The sequence below is a fragment of the Erpetoichthys calabaricus genome, chromosome 4 (genome assembly GCF_900747795.2).
Source record: "Erpetoichthys calabaricus chromosome 4, fErpCal1.3, whole genome shotgun sequence".
NCBI classification, from domain to species: domain Eukaryota; kingdom Metazoa; phylum Chordata; class Cladistia; order Polypteriformes; family Polypteridae; genus Erpetoichthys; species Erpetoichthys calabaricus.
In genome coordinates, this window is record NC_041397.2 from 228,328,485 (window position 1) to 228,350,500 (window position 22,016).

Below are 22,016 nucleotides of genomic sequence, written 5' to 3' on the forward strand. Positions count from 1 at the left end.
TCATCCTGCATTTGAGAATGAAATTGCGCGTCCCGTTTTGAATCAATACGGGACAGGATTTGTCCCGTATTTTTTTTATAATTTTTTTTAAAGCAGCGTCTCATGCAAATCATCCCACACGCATTTAATGAAGATGCCTCCTTTCCTACTTTTGATTGGGTAATACTTGATGTCATCGTTAGTTTGATTGGTCTTTTTAACTGTCCAGTGAGGAGGGCGGGTCTTTTAAGTAGAGTCTGCAAACTGTTGGCACTGAGATGTGGCACCCGCTGCAGTATGCGTCCCTTATTTTTTTGTATTAAAAGTGGTAACCCTACCTGGCAGGTAACACTTATGTTTGGTCATGAAGTTGTCTAAAATCCGCCACGTGCCCTCTTTTAATTGCGAGAAGCAGATATATATAGCCAAATTCTCGCGCTTCGTTGCGGCGAAGTACTGCTTTTAATTTTTTAAGAAGAAAAGAAAACCTTTTTAAACGGATCGAAAATATACCAATAACAATTTGTTAAGGATCTGTTTTTTTGTGAACCTCGCTTTACACAGCTGTCGCGCTACGGCGTGTGTTTCGTTTATTTGACAGTATGTAGATCGTGGTAATTACATTCATGGCATTCGTTTTCTGAATCACAATCTGACTGTATGGGTGGTTACCTGCCAGGTTACGCTTGTGGTTGGTCAGGAAGTCGCCTTACATCCGCCACGTGCCCTCTTTCTGTTCCCAGAAGCTGATCATAGAATGGTTTTAATAGTTTACTTTCAAATAATGCAAAGAGTATGCGACACGTGTTTCTCCCTAATTCTGGGCTCATCAGGCATACACACTCACTGCATCCCTTCTCGGGAATCGAATCTCTATCGTCAGCACCAGAGTTGAAGCCCCTAACGTTGCGGTCAGCAAGTCGGCTAACATCCGCCATGTGCCGTCTTTCAGTTGCGAGAAGCAGATCATAGAATGGTTGAAACTGTTGCCCCTAACGTTGCGCCACTGTGTGTGGTTCGTTTATACCTTGTGTCTTCTCATTAAACTTTTATCTCGCGAATATGTTATTGCAATCCGCAGCGGGAGCGTTTCTATAAACTTAATTTAAACTTACGTTTTACACCGTGCTTTGTTTCCCTTATGAACATGCTTGTATGCTTCACTCGCTCCCTTCTCAATTGTTTAATGAATTTTTTGCTCTTCACTGTTTGCGGCTCTTCCTTCATTTCTCCCTACTGCGTTCTTTTATCTCGCGAATATGTTATTGCAATCCTTAACGGGAGCGTTTCAATAAACTTAATTTAAACTTACGTTTTACACGGTGCTTTGTTTCCCTTATGAAGATGCTTGTATGCTTCACTCGCTCCCTTCTCAATTGTTTAATGAATTTTTTGTTCTTTGCTGTTTGCAGCTCTTACTTCATTTCTCCCTACTGCACTCACAGTCTTTTCACGTGATTACGTGGGAGGCGTGATGACGTGACACTCAACTCCGCCTCCCACGGCCATCGAGCTGCCGTCCATTACAGTATATTGTCAAAAAAGAGGTTCCAGTTATGACCATTACGCGTTGAATTTCGAAATGAAACCTGCCTAACTTTTGTAAGTAAGCTATAAGGAATCAGCCTGCCAAATTTTAGCCTTCCACCTACACGGGAAGTTGGACAATTAGTGATGAGTGAGTGAGTGAGTGAGTGAGTCAGTCAGTGAGTCAGTGAGTCAGTGAGGGCTTTGCCTTTTATTAATTAGTATAGATAACCAATAGGCAAATGCAAGAACTACTTATTTGAAGCAGTAAATAGTTTGGATTAGTTAGTTTCCACAGCAGTATAATATTAACATGTACATGTATTTAAATATATCCTTTTATCTATTAGTTGAAATAATAAGGAAGGCTAACTTAAAATGCAGAGAGCACTAAAAGACTATGAACTTTATAACAAGTTTACAGGTTATACTGGAATGAAAACTATATAAAATCTAAATGATATACTAAACATAAATTTGTAATACAATTTTTATTGTTACACCTAAAGGAAAGGCTTTTACTTCTTAATGAGTTGGTTTTATCAGCATAAAGTGTGAACCAACAATGTGAATACTGACTTGGCAAATATATAAATATTTTTGCACATAATATAGCAACATAATGTTTCACCTAGTTCAAGTACATTGGCTATACTGAACAAAGTATCATGTGATGTGATCACAAATTCACTAACAGAAATGTATATAATCTGGTTTAACCCAATTCAAACAGCATATTAAAGACACATTAAATAGTCTGTATCTAACCATCCGTAATAACTAACTTAGAATATAGTATCGTTCTGTTCAGGTAATTCAAAAAGTACAGCAACAACATTAAGGCTTTGTAAACAATGGTATGAAAAACAATTTGTTAATGGCAAATAAATCAACAAATTCAACCCAAATGGTTTATTTTTTCCTCTTAAACATAATTTTGAAATACATTATTATGTGTATAGTTTAATTCTCAGTCCAATTAAATTAAGAAATCCTTTATAAATACATAGATTGTCTTTCTGGTTATATAAACTTCTTCTTGAGATTTCATTTTAGGAATATAGTTTTGGGGGAAAAATACATACCTGTAAATGGCTCTGTCTTTTTATCAATTCTGTTTTCTTGCTGCTATAAAGCGTGATGTACAGATGAAGAAATGTCATATAGCGACTAGGAGTTGCACCATATTCCTTGCAAGACTCATGGATTACCAGAAACGATTTTGTAAAGTCACTGTGTCCTGTAAGAATATGAAAATATCATGAACAAAATGAATCAAACAGAATTAAAACCATATACTCTGCGTGTAAGATATTTTCAATCTATATATATATATATAATTCACTAAGCTGCCGCCAGAGCAAGCAAGACACCCATGGAAGCACGCAGGACGGAGCCACGCCCACCAACTCTAAGACCATTAGATACTACGACAACTCGCAGAGCCACGCCCACCAACTAGGTCACAACGACTCAGAAAACACGGCATCATTTATGTTCATCTGTGCTAGAGTCCACATGGACCTCTGAGCCACATTGACTGTTCATAGAGGCATGTTTCTCGCGGATGTGAATCGCTGTATGCAGTGTGTAAAACAGTTTGTGAGGGGTATCCCATGGGATCCTTAAAACAAAAGCAGTCTTTAAAAACCAATAAGCCCTGTGCCTCTTTTTCATTAGCGTCTCACCTGCTTCACCGATGCAGGCCCTGCAACAGTCGAGATGCTCTCTCAGCAGCTGACCTTCTCTGTGCCTGACTCCACTACTGTCAGTCGCCTGATTAAAGCTATGGACCCGCTATACCACAGGAACACATTGCCTTCGAGCCTGCTCTCGCTCACTCTAACGTACCGGCTTTCTCTCTCTCCTCACTCGCTTGCACACTGCACAGGGGAGAAACGGCTGCAGCACGACTCCACCTGGAAACCGTTTCAGCCACACTTCCACGTTCCTTGCTGCGCTGTGAGCGCGGTGATTATTTATTTAAAAATGGCCTTTTGAAGGGGAGCTGTAGACCCGCAATACTACAGGAACACCTGTGACATTGCCTTCACATTGTTTTCCTTTTATTTCTGATCCCATCGAGCAGAACAGACATATTTAAAAATGGCCTTTTGAAGGGGAGCTATGGACCTGCTGTACCTCAGGAACACCTGTGACATTGCCTTTGAGCCTGCTCTCGCTCACTCTAACGTACCGGCTTTCTCTCTCTCCTCACTCGCTCGCACACTGCACAGGGGAGAAACGCCCCCAGCACGACTCCACCCGGAAACCGTTTCAGCCAGACTTCCACGCCCCTCGCTACGCTGTGAGCGTAATGATTATTTATTTAAAAATGGCCTTTTGAAGGGGAGCTGTGGATCTGCTATACCACAGGAACACCTGTGACATTGCCTTCACATTGTTTTCCTTTTATTTCTAATCCCGTCGAGCAGATCAGACACCCAGGCAAACAACACTGAATAATCAATAGCTGCAACTACTTTGCCCGCCCCAACTCCTCACCCGAGTCAGTTTCGTCTGTGTTCAGCAGTGTTTCCCAAACTCGGTCCTGGTGAACCCCTATGGCTGCAGGGTTTTGTTCCAACCGGATTCCTAATCATTAATGCCGGTGAAACTCATCCGGGATAAGTCGGTTTTTCAAACGCAGCAGTGTAGCAGATTAGTCTAGCTGGATGTAATAATCCGAGATGAATGCTGCCCCCGTGCTGAGTGAAAAGCCAATGTATATTGAGTCTAGAAAACATGATCAGCAAGTCTTTGATAGGCTGCAACAAAATGATGAAAGAACGGGCGCATTTTTTTCACACAAGCTGTGTGGGTGGGTGGGTGTTAGTTTGTTAATGTTACTCAAAGGATTTCAAGATTTAATATGCACAATCGGTAACACTGCAAAAGCAGCCCAAACCAGAAAAGATGGCTGGCAAAAAGTGGCCGACAAATTAAACGCATGTGCATTGTACTTACTGAAAGCAGCGTTACGGATTTTGCAAATGTTCATTTTTTTTCCCTCTGCTTAAAAAACATTTAAAAAGCGTGTGATTATGTGGCGTATACTACACCGCGGGTTGGTATGCAGCGTGTAAAACAGGTTGTTTGTCGTGGATAATTTGCCTTTTAATTTTAGTCGAAGACAATTTCCTGTAAGATTGGCCTTTGCGATTACAATTAACAAGGCACAGGGCCAACCTTTCAAAAAGATATGTATGTATCTGCCAAAACCAGTTTTCAGACACGGACAGTTGTATGTTGCTCTCTCCAGAGTTCCATCTTTTCATTCACTTACTGTTGTATCCTCAAACCCACCCCTTTTAGACAACTGTGTCTTTCCGGAAGTGTTCAGCCATCAATAAATAATTATGCGGCGTATGCCTGCAGGAACACGTGTCGCGAGCGACACACACACGCATACAGGCGCGCGCGAGAGAGAGAGAGAGCGCTGGACACATAAGAATAATAATACTTCATTACATTGATATAGCGGTGTTCTCAGTATTCAAAGCGCTATCCACACAGGGAGGAACCAGGAAGCGAACCCACAATCTTCCACAGTCTCCTTACTGCAAAGCAGCAGCACTACTACTGTGCACCGGGCTCGATTTTATTTTCACTTCTGTTTACAGCGATCGGGTTGTAGATAGCATTGTTGCAATGTTACTTTTCTTGGTGGCTTATTACATTACGGATGTTTCACATGTTCATTTTTTCCCCTGTGCTTAAAAGACATTAAAAAAGTGTTTCTCAACTGTGACTCCGGAACATCTCAGTACGCAAGCTATATTAAGCATCAACAACGAAGACTTGCTACACCTTAATCTACAAGTATTGACACTTATCCCTACCGATGAAGTACCTTTCACCAGCGTGGCCTTCTTCTTCTTCAGCACAGTCTTGTCTTTCTGCCAGGATTTTTTTTATAATTGAGAGATGTCAATTGTTGCATTGTAACACATATGTGACTAGGGATCACCTTCAGGGTTCTGTTCAGGTGAGCAATACCACCCCAGGATATGAGAGGGCACTGGCACTAACAGTCTCCTCTCCTTTTTTCTACAAGGCAAATCCAAGAAATGACCACACCTCTAGCTCTAATACAACACCCTGCCTCTTCTGGGCTAGCTATGTATTCCATTGCACCATCAGAAGTGGCTACTCAGTTGGATCCAAGATCAAACCAGAGGTGGAACTCCTTAATTATTTGTGGAGGGACATTACCCAGGAAGCCCTGACTGCAACTGTCGTTGGCACTTTTTCTTTTTGTATGTTATCAGTTAAACTTTTTTCTTTATTAATTAAACAGGTATTACCTGGCTGGTACCCCAACTACAGTGGAACCACGGTTCACGAACGTCTCAGTACATGTACAAATCAGTTTATGACCAAAAAGTTCGACAAACTTTTGCCTCGGTTCACGACCACACACTCGGTATATGAACAAGCCAGTTTCCCTTTCGGTTTGTACATGTTCAGTCTCTCCCTGTGCATTTCCTATGCAGTGAGCAAGAGAGAGAGAGAGAGCGACACACACACACACACGCACAGAGGCAGCGCGAGAGAGAGAGCAGCGCACACACACAGGCAGCGTGAGAGAGACAGACACACACACAGGCAGCCAAGAGAGAGACAGACACACACACACACACACACACAGGCAGCACGAGAGAGAGAGCCGTGCACACACACAGGCAGCGTGAGAGAGACAGACACACACACAGGCAGCCAAGAGAGAGACAGACACACACACACAGGCAGCGCGAGAGAGAGAGCCGTGCACACAAACAGGCAGCGCGAGAGAGAGACAGACACACACACACAGGCAGCGCGAGAGAGAGAGAGAGAGCCGCGCACACACACAGGCAGCGCGAGAGAGAGAGACAGACGCACACACACACAGGCAGCACGAGAGAGAGCCGCGCGCACACACACAGGCAGCGTGAGAGAGAGACAGAGGCACATACACAGGCAGCACGAGAGAGAGCTGGACGCATAAGGTAGGAAGGCAGTTAAAGAATGCACTGGGCTTGATTTTGTTTTCACTTCTGTTTACAGTGATCGGTTCTTAGCATGCATTGTTGCAATGTTACTTTTCTTGGTGGTTTATTAAATTACGGATTTTTTCAAATGTTCATTTTTTTCCCTGTGCTTAAAACTCATTAAAAAAAAGTGTTTTTAGCCAGCAGTTGGTAGCGCTATAGCGCGAACTATTGCAGTGTTAGTTTTCTTTGTTGTTCAAGGTTTTCTCAGTGTTATTCAATGTCTTTACATTTAGTTTACTATTATGCTATGCATTCTATGGTTTAATTAACTATATTTGTGCTTAAAAACTTAAAAAAAAATATATTTACATACAGTTTGTATGGTCTGGAATGGATTAATTGTATTTACATACAATCCTATGGGGGAAATTGCTTTGGTTAATGACCAAATCGGTTTACGACCAGAGTTTTGGAACAAATTATGGTCGTGAACCGAGGTTCCACTGTATTCCTCATGTGGTCATCCTAAATTCAAACCGGACACAATGTTTACAGTTATCGAAGGAAAAAAGCTGTTATTACTATAAAATTATACATTAATGTGTTTAAAAAATTATTTAATCCCTAACAGCAGAAACATAGCATGCTGTCTCAACTCAATTAGAAAACAACACTGGGATTTAGGGCTATCTGATAACAAGTAAGAGAAAATATGATTATTGACCTGGAACATCTTTTCTTAAGAGTAAAAGGGCAGCATCAGTATCTGAAGAGTTACAAATTGTTTCTTACATGCCAAAATTAAATCAAATAATTTGACAGGAAAGAGGAGAACGTGAAATTTTAATGGTTAAAAGAGGAGGCCTATTTTACACATTATGTTCACAGCATTCATACCGGAATGATTTCTTTTTGGCTCATTTCTTTTGTCATTCTTCTCTTCATGGCCCTCATTTTTCAAAAGCAGCATTTCAGGTATCTGCATAGAAAGGCAATAAAGGAGTTAAAATACAATGCAGCACAAGGCTCTAATTGAACAAAAAAATTCTATGTAAAGAACATACATAATTAGAGAGTATCTAGTGGGGAGCTGAAAGTTGATGTTATTCCCTTGGGTCCAACTGAGTGTGATCTCTGGCATGCATATAACTACTGTGTTGCTGAGTATTTTGCTGTTGGAATAATAATCAGACTTTCCAAATGTGAGTTTCATTTTTCTCTCCAATAAAAGACTAACTGTTCTTTGCAGCTGATGGAGAGCTCCAAGATGAAGAGTTTAATTGCCTCAGTGTTTATTTCATGTGCAAGGGTGAAAGAATTATGAGACATATTAATCAGTGCATAAGCAACAGTACTTTTGACACTAAACCGGTGTTTTCTGAAGTACTTTACAAGTTAAGAGTCTAAGTAAAGTTCTCAATTTGCTGGTCAATCTACATTACTATCTTAAAACAAAGCGAAAGAGAACGTACAGAGTGAAATGACTCACTATCTGTGATAATAAGTAAAAAAACATGTTGTTTTCCAGATCATGATTGGCCAACTGAAGTTAAGTGAGCAGTTAATGAAAATGTCCTCTGGGGGCTTTACCTGGCAGAGCCTGAGCAAAATTCAGGGCAGACATTAAAGACAAAATATTCTAAAGTTGTCTGTAAATTTCCCAGTTGGAGCTAGATAATAGTCTGTTACTCTTGCAATCCTCACCAAGAGAAAGCAAACCAGATAAAAGAATTAAGTTAGCTGAATTATCAAATAATTACATTTAAAGAAAATGATATTGTCCTGATCACTTCACAGGAAACAAAAAAATGTATTAACACAAAAAAGAAACTTAAACTATCACTTCCTAAGCAGAAACGGTTTTGCATATCGGAGTTTGTAAACGGAGTTTACAAATGCTTTCCCCAATTAATTATGCATTCTATAACTGAAACACTAGAAGTTTAAGGTACTCGTAAACCAGTAGTACTAGGATTAAAATATTAACCTTAGTGCTCATGTTAGTGTCAATGTAAAACATTATTAGTGCTACTTAAAAATTGACACCTGTTTTGTATTTTTAATTTGAAATAATTTTTTATTAAAATGTAGACTTTACTAAAACAAAGAGTTCTCAGCAACAAGTTCAACATTTGGATTCAACAGAAAAAGACATCAGTCATGTAGTATTCACTAATATGTAAACCTACAGCAATCGAGCATCATGTTTCATCAATCACTCACTGAAATAAGCATAACCAAGTACAAAAATAACTGATTATCTTAAAAGTTATAAGAAAGTCCAAAAGGCTCCCAACTATAAAAATGTAAGAAAGAAGACCATTTCTTCTTACACATATAGCTTATACTAGTTTAGCACACCATAGCATGATCTCATAAGTGAGACAGAATCAAAAAATATTTCAAAAATGCCTTGAAAAGTCATCAGCCTACTGAAAAATATTGTCTTATAAAATGAAGAAATTTTAAGACTTTTAAGATTATGATGACTATAACTATGAATATTCACCAAATAATTAAGGATGTCAAATAAAAAAAAAAAAAAATGGCCTCCAAGGCCTTTTTTTGCCACAGCTGACTCTGTGTTCACTCATGAACAATATGACAAAAAATTAAATGACAATGACAAGCATTAGTGGGCACGCAATACAGAATAATTTCTCAAAAAATTTTACCAACAATATTAATTTAAATATTCAGAAGATTACTTGAAATATTCTTTGTACTATGAATTCAGGCTCATACAAAAAGGTCCTGAAAGTGAATTTCACGTCATCTGTCCATTATAGCCAAGACAAAATTGGTACATCCAGCATAAAAAAGATTTTATTCATTCCAGAAAATTGACCAAAAAATTGATTAAGAGGAAGAGATTTTTGGCTTTATAAAGAACAAGATATAGTCCAGGTCTCTAAAAGAAGTGTTTTGATAAGGTCTTAACCAGGATGTTCAGGCATGACAGTTTAAAAAAAAAAGAAAAAAAAAATTAATTCAAATAAGGCAAAATGCTTAGTAACTGCAGAAAATGTAGAAGATTTACATAAAGGGATAATCAAATTAACTATTGTGGCACACGGCTGGGGGTGGTACCCAGCAGGGACGCCCAAGTGGTCCACAAGGGGGCGACCGCCCTGGTTACTGTGGGGACCACGGGTACAGAGCTTTGAAGCACAACCCTGTAGGGGCCCGTGCTCGCCGCCAGGGGGCGCCCCATTGCCTGGAGAGCCCTGGACCTCAGCACTTCCACCACACCAGGAAGTGCTGGGGGGAAGAGGAACAGGGCCACCCAGAGTGCTTCCGGGGATGCAGCCTGCACTTTCGCCACACTGGGGCATGTCGGTGGAAGATTGCCAGAACACACCTGGAGCACATCCGGGGGACAATAAAAGGGGCCGCCTCCCTTCATTCAGGGCTGGAGTCGGGTGGAAGAGGACAAGGTCTGGGAGAGGAAAGAGGCGGCCTGAAGACAGGAAAAGCATTGTGTGTTGGCCTGGACTTTGGGGTGATTGGTGCTGCGGCACTGGGTAGTGCGTGTTTGACTGCTGTAAATAATTGTAAATAAACGTGTTGTTGGGTGACATGAACGTGTCCGTCTGTCTGTGTCCGGGCTGCTTCCCACGCTATTAAATAAATTTGTTTAATTTAATTTAATAAATTAAACAATTTATCATTTGTGTATATTTGTTTTGTGTTTTTGCTATCCTCATCAGCTATTGGAGTTCAGACAAAATATATTTTTAGATTATTTGTCTAAGGTGGATGAAAAAGAAACGATTTATAAACTTCCAAGTAGCAATACCTTTGGCAAAACAGAGTAACAATACACAAATTAGCCACAATTACAGATAAAGTAACGGAATACAGAACCAGCCTACCTTCCTCATACTCTTATCAGACCAGGTTTCCATCCACTGCACTGAGCACTTTCGGTAGAGGGCTGGATTACTCTCACAGTTGAGGGTAAAGGTAGAATTGGTGCAGTCCATGATTAAAATTATATGAAGGTTTTGCTGCACTCCTAAAATTATAAAAAAGCCATGTACCTATTAGGAGACCTAATTAAGCAAGCAATCATATGATGTATAAAAGAGAGCAGTTATGTGTTTGCAACTAAGAGTTACAATGGATAATAGACAAAAGCATAAACTGCAAGACTATGCATACATACAGTAAATAGTAATTAGTACATAGGAGCAACTTTTTATTGTAGAGTGTAGAAAGGTACATTAAGAAATGCAAAAAATGCAGTCTGTTAAGCTTGATACACTGAACTCTTTACTGTATATTTAATGTAGGCCTTTAATCCAAGTACTATCAATCACTTTGAGTACCAAAACATGACTACAAACTATTAAAAAATAAAATCAACACATTAGAAATACATGACTTGATTTAATGTATTGCATTAAGCATGGTAAGCTATTTAAATCCAGTACCACCATTTAAATCAAGGTTATAGTAGCTACTGTGAACAGAAAGATCAGAGCATAGATGGAGAAGACAATTCATCTCCCACAAAGTATGATTTTTATGGTAACTTACTATTTATTTTGAAAGCAAATAAAAAGTACACAAATCTGAGCTGCAATAGCTTAGCTGCACCCATCTGAATTCCTCCTCTGCCGGCCTACTTTTTTCATTCAGTAAGTGCTTTTGACCATTAATAATTCACTCTTTTTGGTCAAACATGCATTGTTTTTGTTGGAAGTGTATTATCTACACATAATTTGTAGCCTGTAATCCAGTTTAATTGACTATAATTAAATACAGGAAAATATTTCTTAACCTGGAATTAAATTTGTGCTTTCTCCATGAAAACATTGACAGTTAAATGAAAAAACTACAGCATGGTTGAAAGTATACCAAATAACGTTTGCAAAGGCAGACACCATTCACGAAGCAAAGCAAAAAATGAATTTTAAATTCTGGTACTTGATATAAACTAAAGTTATTTTGCATTTTATACATTGCCCGTGCTCATGCCATAATCAAGCAAGAAAGCCATACTGGGCTTTTTAGGTGAGATTTAGATTCTTCTGCTACAAAAAATGTAACCTTGACTGTTCTTAAACCATGCACTAATGATGACGCTATCTTATATGGTAATAAATTATACAATAACCTTCTAAACTTTTACATATGTGAAGGAATACAAGTAAATGTACAGAATCTTTCCCTGAGTGACTACCCCAAAGGGCCAGAATTTGGGTTTGCAGCCAAGAGGTGGGATGGTCACTACAGAACTAAAAACTAGAAGTATAAGGACAGGGAGTAAAAAATGGAATAAGTGTCCATAAACGCCAATCATTCCAAATAAAATACGTTTAAGGCTAGTGCTTCATAGCAATGTACACAGGCAGCACTCCATAATGGTAAACACAATGGGCATGCGAATGGAATCTTCACTATTTTTTCAAAACCATTAGTGACAATAATGCTAAGCCCTGAAGTACTGCTTAACAGTTCACACTAGAAAAGGTGAGAAACCACACAAAATGTCTTGAGATCCTGGCACTTTACTAGGTGGCGAAGAATTTGGGGAGACACCCTCTTTCAGGTAGGTTGGGCATGCGATGGGTGTCAAAAATGGGGTATTACAAAACACAAAATAGAACACAAGTAATCCTCTTTACCAATCTATCATTGCCACTTCAGAAATACAATACACTGCTACTTTGTTCTTGCATAGCACTCCTTACCAGGTGCAGGTGTAGAGCGTTGCAACAATTCTCAAGTCAAAATGCAAGAATAGATTATATCACTCACTAAACATAGAACTATCACATACAGGGATACAGATTTGTTGAAATATATCAAAAACAAAGTAGACTCTAATTGACTGAAAACAACAATATCTGTCCATCAGCTAGTTGTAAAACCACTGCCAGATTGTACAGAAATAAATCAGACAAGCCACACACAGTCAGAGTCCTGGAGACCTCCACCAACAAACTAACCCCCCATCCCCAACATTGGCCATATTTCAGATGAATCCATTCAGAACCAGCCAGTATGATGAAAGTACCCTTCTACCCAATGATTCCAGTGTTCCTTCATCTGCAATGACTTTTTAATGGCATGCAAATAACTTGGCAGTCAAGCAGTAGTACCAAGTTAAACAGACCATGGGACTCTGGATCATTTGTCTAGATAATGCTGATACAGAAAAAAATACATTTCTGTCTCTATCTTTTCATTTGAACAGATGTAAGGAGGACAAAACTGTATGAGGTCATTTTGAATATTATGTCTAAAAGAGAAAAGCTAAAGGAAGCCCTACACAGAATCCTACAAGGGCTTTCTTCACTTTTCTAACGCTACATCAAACTTTACGTATCTTGCTCAGAAGAAAATGCACCACCATGTGACAAAAAACATTAAAATTAACTCCTAACTAATGTGAAGAAAAATGCACTGTAGAATAATACAAAAGAAGAACCAAGTACATGACAGCAAACCTCAACAGAAGCTAAGCAAAAACTTCACAAAAATGCTGTCAACCATTTCAGAAAAGGCACAAGAAAAGTCAACAGCATGCCTTTTCATATCCAAGTTCTTGAAATGAAAAGATCCCTGCCTAACATTAGCCAAGGGTGCATGTGCACTAGGAACAAAAAGAAGCAAGCGCACCAGCATATTGCTGACAAACAAAACACAACATGCAAGAAGGTGAAATCACACACATCAACACGTAAAGTGAAAGGAAGGCATTGTCAGTGAAGCAACTATGAAAGCCTGAAGAATGTTACTTTATAAAGATATATGGAGCCTTAGCCATTTAAATACAGTAACTTTCACAACACATTAATCTGCTTTACTTTTGATACTCTCTTGTTTCTTTTTCTTCTGCCATAAACATATTTTCATTTAATAACTAGAAATATTCTGGCTTGTAAAGGTATTCAAAACGATGTAATTTGATAAAAATATAAGTTATAAATTTATAGTAGAAAACATTATAAGCTGTTTATCTCCTCATTTTGCTAAAAGGCCATTTTTATACTTAGCACTTATTAGTTGCCTAAACAGAGTTGAACTTTTTCATGAAAAATAAACATACAGTTTAATAATCCAACAGTCAACAGCACTGAAGACCTTAGCAGTTTATGTGTTCTCAGCTCCACTGCACTGCACTGCACTGCACTGCACTGTACTTCAGCTTGCTGAGCCAAAAAGCTTTTGAAGGTGCATGACTGCACTGCTGACATTAGCACTTTACTTGGAACTGCACATAACCAACTGCAAACCAAAATATGACTGTGCTATACATTTGTTTCATCAGTTAAAGTGGAAAAAATACTGCAAACAAAATGAAACTTCAGGCTCAATCATTTCAACCATTTTTTATATCACTAGACAATAAGGGGCAGAAAAAAAATTACACTTTAAGATATATTGCTTTCATGAGAAGAAGTACTTATTTTATATGCTTTTAAACAGAGTGAAGGATATTTTAAATCTTGGAATCTGACAAGATATAGAATCATAAAATTGAAACCAACTTGTCAGTTATTCAAATACATACTGCTAAATTTACTACATTTTAATGTATAACATTATCACTGCAATACTACTGTATAATTTATAATAATTATTGCAAACAAGATACAAGGGGAAGAATATTTCAGCTTCTGATTTTTTTTCTCATTCCACTTACTGTGAGCAAAATAGTTAAATATAGGCCCAGTGAAACCATCTTGTGATGCTAAATCTTTCAGAGGCAACATCAAAGGCTCCAGTTCTTCAGTGGTGTACAATCCTGGAACCTCACCTGGAATAAATATAAAACGTAAAAATAAAGTACATTCTATTAAAAATATTACTAAGTGAATATTGATTATTGAAGAATGATTCACTGCTGCTGTCATCACTGAAATGAAACAAAAAGAAATGTGAGCCATTTTTATAAAAAATCAGAAAAGAAGTGATTTATTTTTATAAGCATTAATTTATAAGGTTTAAGTGAGTTATGTGAAAAGGAAAAAAATAGAACATTTTTAGGACTAATTAATATTAGATATACTGCATATGTCATTTAATGGCTCATCTTATGATGTGTTTCAGCTATCGTTTATTATAATGTTTTCCGGATTTATTGATTAAGAAAGTGCCGTATAAAGCAGACCATGGCAAGGTGAAAAACTGTTCTCCCATAAATCTGTCTAGTAAAATGGAATAAAAATTAACTTGCAGAACTAGTCAGTGAAGCAGATACATTGCATCATTGTAGCTATAAAAAATTGAATTGATTGATAATTTGCTAGCGGACTGCTAGACTACCTGAAGCTTAAAGGACAGCAAAGAGTTTGAATACACTTGACAATGTTATTTATGAAGGGATCTGGCCGATGAGTTAGTCAGAGCTTAAAATAAATATTTTAATTTAGCTACTATTATTCTTTATTTACCAAACATCTTTAACTAAGGCAAGATACAAAATTAGGATATAATATATGCAAATGCCTACAATAAACCACAAAAATTAACTGTGGTAAACAGTCAATTAAGATCAGATTATCTTTATTTTCAGAAGGCTTTTGAAGAGGTCCCGCATGACAGGCTGAACTAAAAGAAGTGGCACAGTATGTAGATCAGTGCAAAACTGACATAAATACAGAAAGCAAAGGCTTATAGTGTGAGGACTTCTTTTGAATCAGGTCATTTTAAAAGTGTTGCCACTCAGGGATGAGTGCTGGGGCCACTGGTCTTTTTAATATACATAAAGGATCTTGATAAGATGATACAAAAGCAAGCTGGTCAAGTTTACAAATGATACAAACTTAGGTAGATAATCTAGAATCTGACGATTAATTGCAGATAGGTGTCGACAGAATTCAATTTGGGTAAATTTGTGACAAATGCAATTGAACGTATGTTAAATTTGAATAACCTATGGGAGGTTTAAATCCTTAAAAGTACACTTCATGAGAAGGACATAATAGGGCCTAGGACTCTTCACTGTTCACATTTAGACACTGTATGGAAGTTATTAGAATGTTAGGTTATATATCTCAATCTGTAGAGTACAAGTGAAGGGAGGTTATACTTAGTGAGGTCTCATCTGGAGAACTGTCTACAAATTTGGTGCCCAAATTACAAAAGCTGATATACCAGCAATAGAGAACATCTTTAGAACAGCAACTAGACTGACTCTGGGACTTTAAAGTATGTCCTATGAAGAAAGATTAAAGGAGCTGAACCTTTTAACTTTATGAAAATTGAGATTAAGATGATTAAAGTGTTCCAAAATTACAAGGGAATTAGAATGGTGGAGCCAAAGTGCTAGTTTAAAATTAGTTCTTCAGCATGAACACAGACACAGACAGAAACCTTTTAGGAGTAAATTTCATGCAAATATTGTACAGTTTTTATTCACACAGGGAACTACAAGCACATGAAATAAGGTACCAAGTAGTGTGGTGGACAATTGACAGTGGACTCAGTGCTATTTAGGGGAAATTAGATGAATAGACCTGACAAGCTCTGTTGGGCTGAATGACATGCAAGAATAATTTTTTTATCAAAAGACAGCGGTCACTTATTTTATTAAAATAATAATTATTTACATTTACATAGCACTTTTCTCACTACTCAAAGTGCTCTCCATGTACAGAGGACCCGGGACACAAACCCATGATCTCCTTACTGCTAGGCAGCAGCACTACCATATGTAATATTCAGACTATTTACAGTAGGTAGAGTTAATGGATGTAAGAATAATACTTTATGATACCATCGGAATCAATCATGTCAAGTGACTGCATCCTTATACTTTACTTTAAAAAAAACTGTGTTTCTGTTATGTTTTTAAATGCTTAATTATTTTCCACTCACTTACTTACTGTCAGTAAACTATACAGTATTTTAATATAGTTTTTTTCCTACACTGGAATTGATAAAAGACTAGTGCCCCATACTGGGCAGCTTTCTGCTTGTGCTCAATGTCTACAGAATGTGCACTAGATCCCTATAACCAGAGTGGTAAAGCAAGTTAAAAAATGGATGGATGGTTTAAATTGATACATTTTAATAACAGTATGTTCCTTTCCTTCATGTTCTTTCTTTTTGCTGGTGAGAGTTGTAGTGGTAATATGCAGAGTGACCTCTATCCCACTATTGCCTATCATGCAACAGCCATTTCTTCTGACTCTCTTCACCTTCCAGGTGCTGTTAATAATATGTTTAGTAAGGAAATACACTTATCTGGATGAAACCACTTTTTTTTAACTTCTCGTCATTCTCTCAGGGTTCAGAAACTTACAGTTAATTTAGTGTGCTTTAAATAAATTGGACACGAACACTAAAAATGACAAATAATAGTACTGCATACTCTTCTTCTTAAGGTTATCACTGCCAGGCAGGTTTATGGTGAGAAGCAAAGTTTAACGAAATACTATAATATCAGACATACATCAAATAGCTCATATACAGTATATGGTGAACACTTGCAAATGACTTCTTCATGCACAAATAAGCCACAAAACTTACTCTTACACAGTACATCCCTAGGGAAATGTACTGAGCCAAGGCAAATTCTTAAATGCTATTAAAAGGAATAAGAAGAAAAGGGTAGGTCCTAACCAGAAGATAGAAGACTGTTGACCATTTCAAGAAATGATGGGTGAACAAACTGATAGTCTTCGAGGAGAAAGACCACTTGCTGTCCCTCTATTCCAGTGAGTTGCATCACCTAAAGCAAAAGTGCAAAAACAAAGAGCTCAGAATTCAACTTAGGCAATTGTGGACTTATGCATATTTGTAAATGTTAATATTTCTACTGCATTGTTCATGCATATAAAATATCATTTCTTTTTAACAAGTTTAATCCATATACTCACCTGCTTAAGATCATTTTTAAACTGTTTCAAACCATAACCCCTAGTGATCTTAGGAGTAAACAGTGTGGCTCCATGCATGTGACTGACAACAGAAGTAGCAGTTCGACGTCCAACCCCACTACGTCCAGCTAACAGAAGAGATCCTCCAGGGCAACTGAGAACTCTGTCCACCCTAGCCATGTATTCCAGAACTTCCCGGAAAAGTAAGATATCCAATTCCCTATTGTCCCTACCATACTGGATTATACCCTATGGAAAAGAAAAAACAGATGTGAAAATACAATTTTTAAACATATACTGTACACTTACTTTTTGCAAATTTCTACTACAGTTACAGCTTTGAAAGAAAAGGAAAACAATAAGATTGAGGTACAGCTTAACTTCTCAATTCATTTTAATTGGTTAATCCACACATTTATTTTCCTCATGTACTGTACATATAGTAATGAACATCTCTCTCCCATTTGCTGAATATTACTCAACATCCTGTAAATTATCTATAAGCCTTGAATCAGGTAAGAGCTTAATGTTTAATCAGTCTAAAGCCATCACATTTCTCACACATCCTTTTTATGATTAGTAAGAACAAATTTTATGAGAACAAGAAAGTGAGACTATGATAAATGGTCCATGGCATAGAGCAGGTTTTAATAAATAATTGTGTGCAGGGCTCCAATCAAGTGCGGGTGATCACGCTGTATACATGTGTTGAGGCAGGCAGATTGGTTGGGTGCCACAGTTGTACTTTGGAGGAAGCAGCATGTCGCACCTGCACCCAATTACATGGGAGAGTTAAAAAGGAGCCTGCATGAAAAGAGAGAGGATGTTGGTTTAAAGGGATGCACCAGGGACTGAGATCTTTTTTTTTATTTTAAATGTTTCCTGGTATGGAACTTTAACCTCATCTTTATGGATAAACTCTGCAATCACTAGAATTTCATTGGACTATTTATTTATTGAAGATTCAGCACATTGAAATATTGATTACTATTTTTTTATATTTAAAAACACTGTAGATGCCACATGGGCTGGACCGGCGTTGCAGCCAGAAGAGGGGATGGCTCATTACCCAGATGGGATTTTTCTAGAAGGCAGACAGGTATCCCGACCAGGGAAGACAGATGAACCACACCCGGAATAGATGGCCAGAACAGAGGGACGAATAGCCCACCAGAAGTGGAAAAGGTTGCTGGGGACTTTGTATTCCCCCCAGATACTAGGCTAGGCCTGGCGCACATTCGGGAGCCAGCAGGGAATGCTGGAAGATGTAGTCTGGCAATACAGCCCTGCTGGGGATCATGGGTGCCACAAGGGGGTGCTGTATGGAGATGCACTACCCAATTGATGGGACTTCCATGTGACCCGGAAGTACTTCCACTGGGCAATCGCCCTGGTACCGGAAGTACTCCCGGATCTATAATAAAAGGGACTGCACTCCCTTATCCAGGTGAGTCAGAGCTGGGAAGACATAGATCAACACTCAACTGGAGGAGGGGAGTGCGGTGGTGAGAAGAAGAGAGGTAATGTGGAGAGAGAGAGAGAGAGAGAACCTGTGTTTGCGCGACTTTGTGGAGGAATTGATAGATAAACCTTCCGTTATTTGAACCCGAGACTCGGTGTGATCGTGTTTGGGGGTTTGGGGCTTGCTGACGCCCCTGGTTCCATCACAACACTTAACACTTGTTGCACCAACCCCTTACTGTTAGTGTGTGTCCTCATTTCCCCAGATCATCACGTTTATGATTATTGACGGTGCAGGTTAAAGAAGCTCCCAAATGGAATAGGGAGAGTGGAGTCATCCTGCACAACCACAGAGACAAATATAGCTTATTAATTCCAACTAACCTAACTTTTACAAAATATAATTCAGTTGAGGTTTTAATGAACCCACAGTATTACTATCCACCACTTAAGTAATTTATTCCACATATTTATGGTTCCTTGCTCAAGCAAAAATTTCAAACAAAATTTATCCTTAACCAGTCTCCATCTGTCCCTCCTATGTTTGGTTGATTTAGTCATTGTAATAGCTGAAGTCCACTTCAGTTATCCCCTTCATGACTTTGTTTCCCCATATTACTGAAATCAGTCTAGTTGCTGCACTCTAGACTTTCTCTAGTAATATTATACTTTGTAATAACAAAACCAGAATGACATCTAGATGATGCATCAGTAGTGCGTTATAAAGCTTACAAACAACCTCCCTTAATTTGTACTCAGTTTATCATGCAGTGTAACCTAACATCAGTCACCTTAATCACTTCTCTATGCTGCCTGCATGTGCACAGTGATAAGCCCACTACAGGTCCTTCTCATCAGTTGTGCTTCCAAGTTTCAGATCAAACCCCTCAAATCTAAAATTTTTACATCCTACATGTAATACATTACATGTATTTACATTAAGCTTCATGCCAAGTTTGAATTCTGTTCATATTTATTTTAAATGGTTCTGATGACTCAATTCCAACTAGTATAATGTCATTAGCAAAGCCTAATGCAATGTTTAACCTGCTTGTTAGTTACATTTTTATCTAAATCATTTATATAAATTTATAGGAGTAGCAGCTACAGCAGCGATCCTTGAAAAACTACACTTCGAACATTGCCTAATTGGGAAAAATAATCCTCTCTCTAATTCCATTAAACTACCCATAGTACACATTTACTTTACTGAACTATAGGTACTAGGATCAGCTCTATCATCTTTTTTATAATGGGGCATTTGCTAGATTTCAGTTTTTAGGAGTTTCCCTCATGTGCAATTTTGAAAAATAAGCATGAAGAATGTATTTGTAATCACCAACTTCCTTTATCACTCTGGAATAAATGTTATTTGGTCCTGGCCTTTTATTTACTTGTAGTCTTTTTAATCCTAGTACAACTTTTTCCTGCTGTCTCTGCTATGTCAAAATAACTTCCTTGTTTCTGTCTGTAGCTACAAGAAGGCATGACATCTTCACTTATGTAATTTTCAGAAAAATGTCAATTTATATATAGCATTTTCTGTTTCATTTTCTACAATTAACCTTCAGTATTTCTAATATAATTCATACCCTTGTTGCTCTTCTACTAGTAAAATATTTAAAGAATCTCACTGGACCAACTTTCAGATTTTTGGCAATATTCTTCTTTAACTATCTTTTACCTTTCCTGAATATTCTTCTTCCACATGAGACATTCAGTCATTTATCTTATATGTGGTAAACAATGGCAGTTTTAATTGCAATTGCTTTGTTTATTCTTTATTCAACAATTACAGATTCCTTTTACATATCCAAGTTATTCTAAATTTAGGGATGCACTTCTCCTGCAATGTGTATAATATAATTTTAAAGCTACTCCACTGCTTCTTGACCAACCCCATGCTTAGACGTTTGTATAAATTTGGCTGTTTATGACTTTGACACATTTGCTTAAAATCTGTCTTAGTAAAATTTACCAATTTTAGTTTTTGTAAATATGTTCTGCCAAAATACTGTGAAACGTACAGGATTACAATTACTTGATCCTAGAGTTTCATTATCCAGTGAATTTTATCTTGCCTCTTTCAGAATAACATATCTAGATAGGCTTCTTCGGTCTTTAGTGTTTTAAAATATGAAGTTAAAATATAGTAATTAATAATATCTATAAATTCCTGTTCCTTACTCTAATATTTGTACAGCTGTCTCAGTTAATATTTAAAGTACATTTTATTACAATATCTCCCATAAATTTATTTTTGTATTAAAAACTTGCATATTTCCACTGTTACCTGCATTAGGTGGCACATAGTATTTAATTCCCTCACTCCTCTAAAAACATTTAGATTATAAAGATAACTTAAATCCCCTAAGTCCTCCTTAAAGTATTGCATTATTTCAAAGTAAGTTAAGATTAAAACAAGCAAAAGACAATTACTTATGGTTGTCAGTGAGAAAAAAGAGTTGAAAAGAGCTAGGATGATACTTAAGATACAACTACATTTAAACAACCAATAAGAATTCTTTTAGCCATAATGTTAAAAAAGGATCAGTGAGTGATGACATACATTTCTTCATTCTATTTCCAAGCAAGATTTTCTGACACTGCATCTATTTCTGAGCATTTGTAGATAATACATGTTGACCGCAATTTTAGTTAGTTTTGGCATTACATCTGAAGTGAAAAATAACATAATGAATGAAATAAAAATGGATGATCCTTACCTTGCGAATGACTTCTGTCAAATCTGCAGTGCTTAGTCTACCCAAAGGTTTTCCATGGGGGGGTAAAGGCTGTCCAGGTGCAATAATTGTTCCAGGCTCATGTGCTCCCCAAGTTACATAATAACTATCTGAAAAAATATAAAAAATAAACACATTTCAAATACATGCTAGTAAAACATGGTATTTAAAAATATTGCAACTTGTATAAGTATATTCCTCAAGTCAGTATTACGAAATATGCAGTGTAGAGTGTAATTTTAGACAAGTTTGGACATGGTTCTGTTGGTCAAGAAAAAGCTATGCCTAGTAAATGGGCTTCTACCAAAGGACATACCTTACAAGTGAACAACAGGTTAAGGAAAAATGGCTAGGGTATTGGTAAGGACCCTCTGATCTATTACCTGTAAACTTGCGATAACAGACAGGAAGATGGCTAAAATGTTTAGGAGTTTTCGATTCTTCCTTAAACATACATGGGGTTAGGGTTACAATATACTGTACAGTAGCTG

The 22,016-nt window shown here is 37.6% G+C and overlaps 1 protein-coding gene across 3 annotated transcripts in view; it reads right to left on the reverse strand.

Moving 5' to 3' along the window:
* LOC114651221 (cytoplasmic dynein 2 heavy chain 1) overlaps positions 1–22,016 on the reverse strand; it is a 462,099-nt gene that overhangs the window by 288,643 nt on the left and 151,440 nt on the right. For all 3 annotated transcript variants that reach the window (XM_051926883.1, XM_051926882.1, XM_051926881.1), the window contains exons 49-55: positions 21,508–21,635; positions 17,321–17,569; positions 17,064–17,172; positions 14,140–14,253; positions 10,358–10,500; positions 7,380–7,461; positions 2,592–2,746 (exon numbers count right to left, since the gene is read on the reverse strand). In XM_051926883.1, coding sequence (XP_051782843.1) covers positions 2,592–2,746; positions 7,380–7,461; positions 10,358–10,500; positions 14,140–14,253; positions 17,064–17,172; positions 17,321–17,569; positions 21,508–21,635 — 980 coding nt within the window. The remainder of the gene's footprint in view (positions 1–2,591; positions 2,747–7,379; positions 7,462–10,357; positions 10,501–14,139; positions 14,254–17,063; positions 17,173–17,320; positions 17,570–21,507; positions 21,636–22,016) is intronic.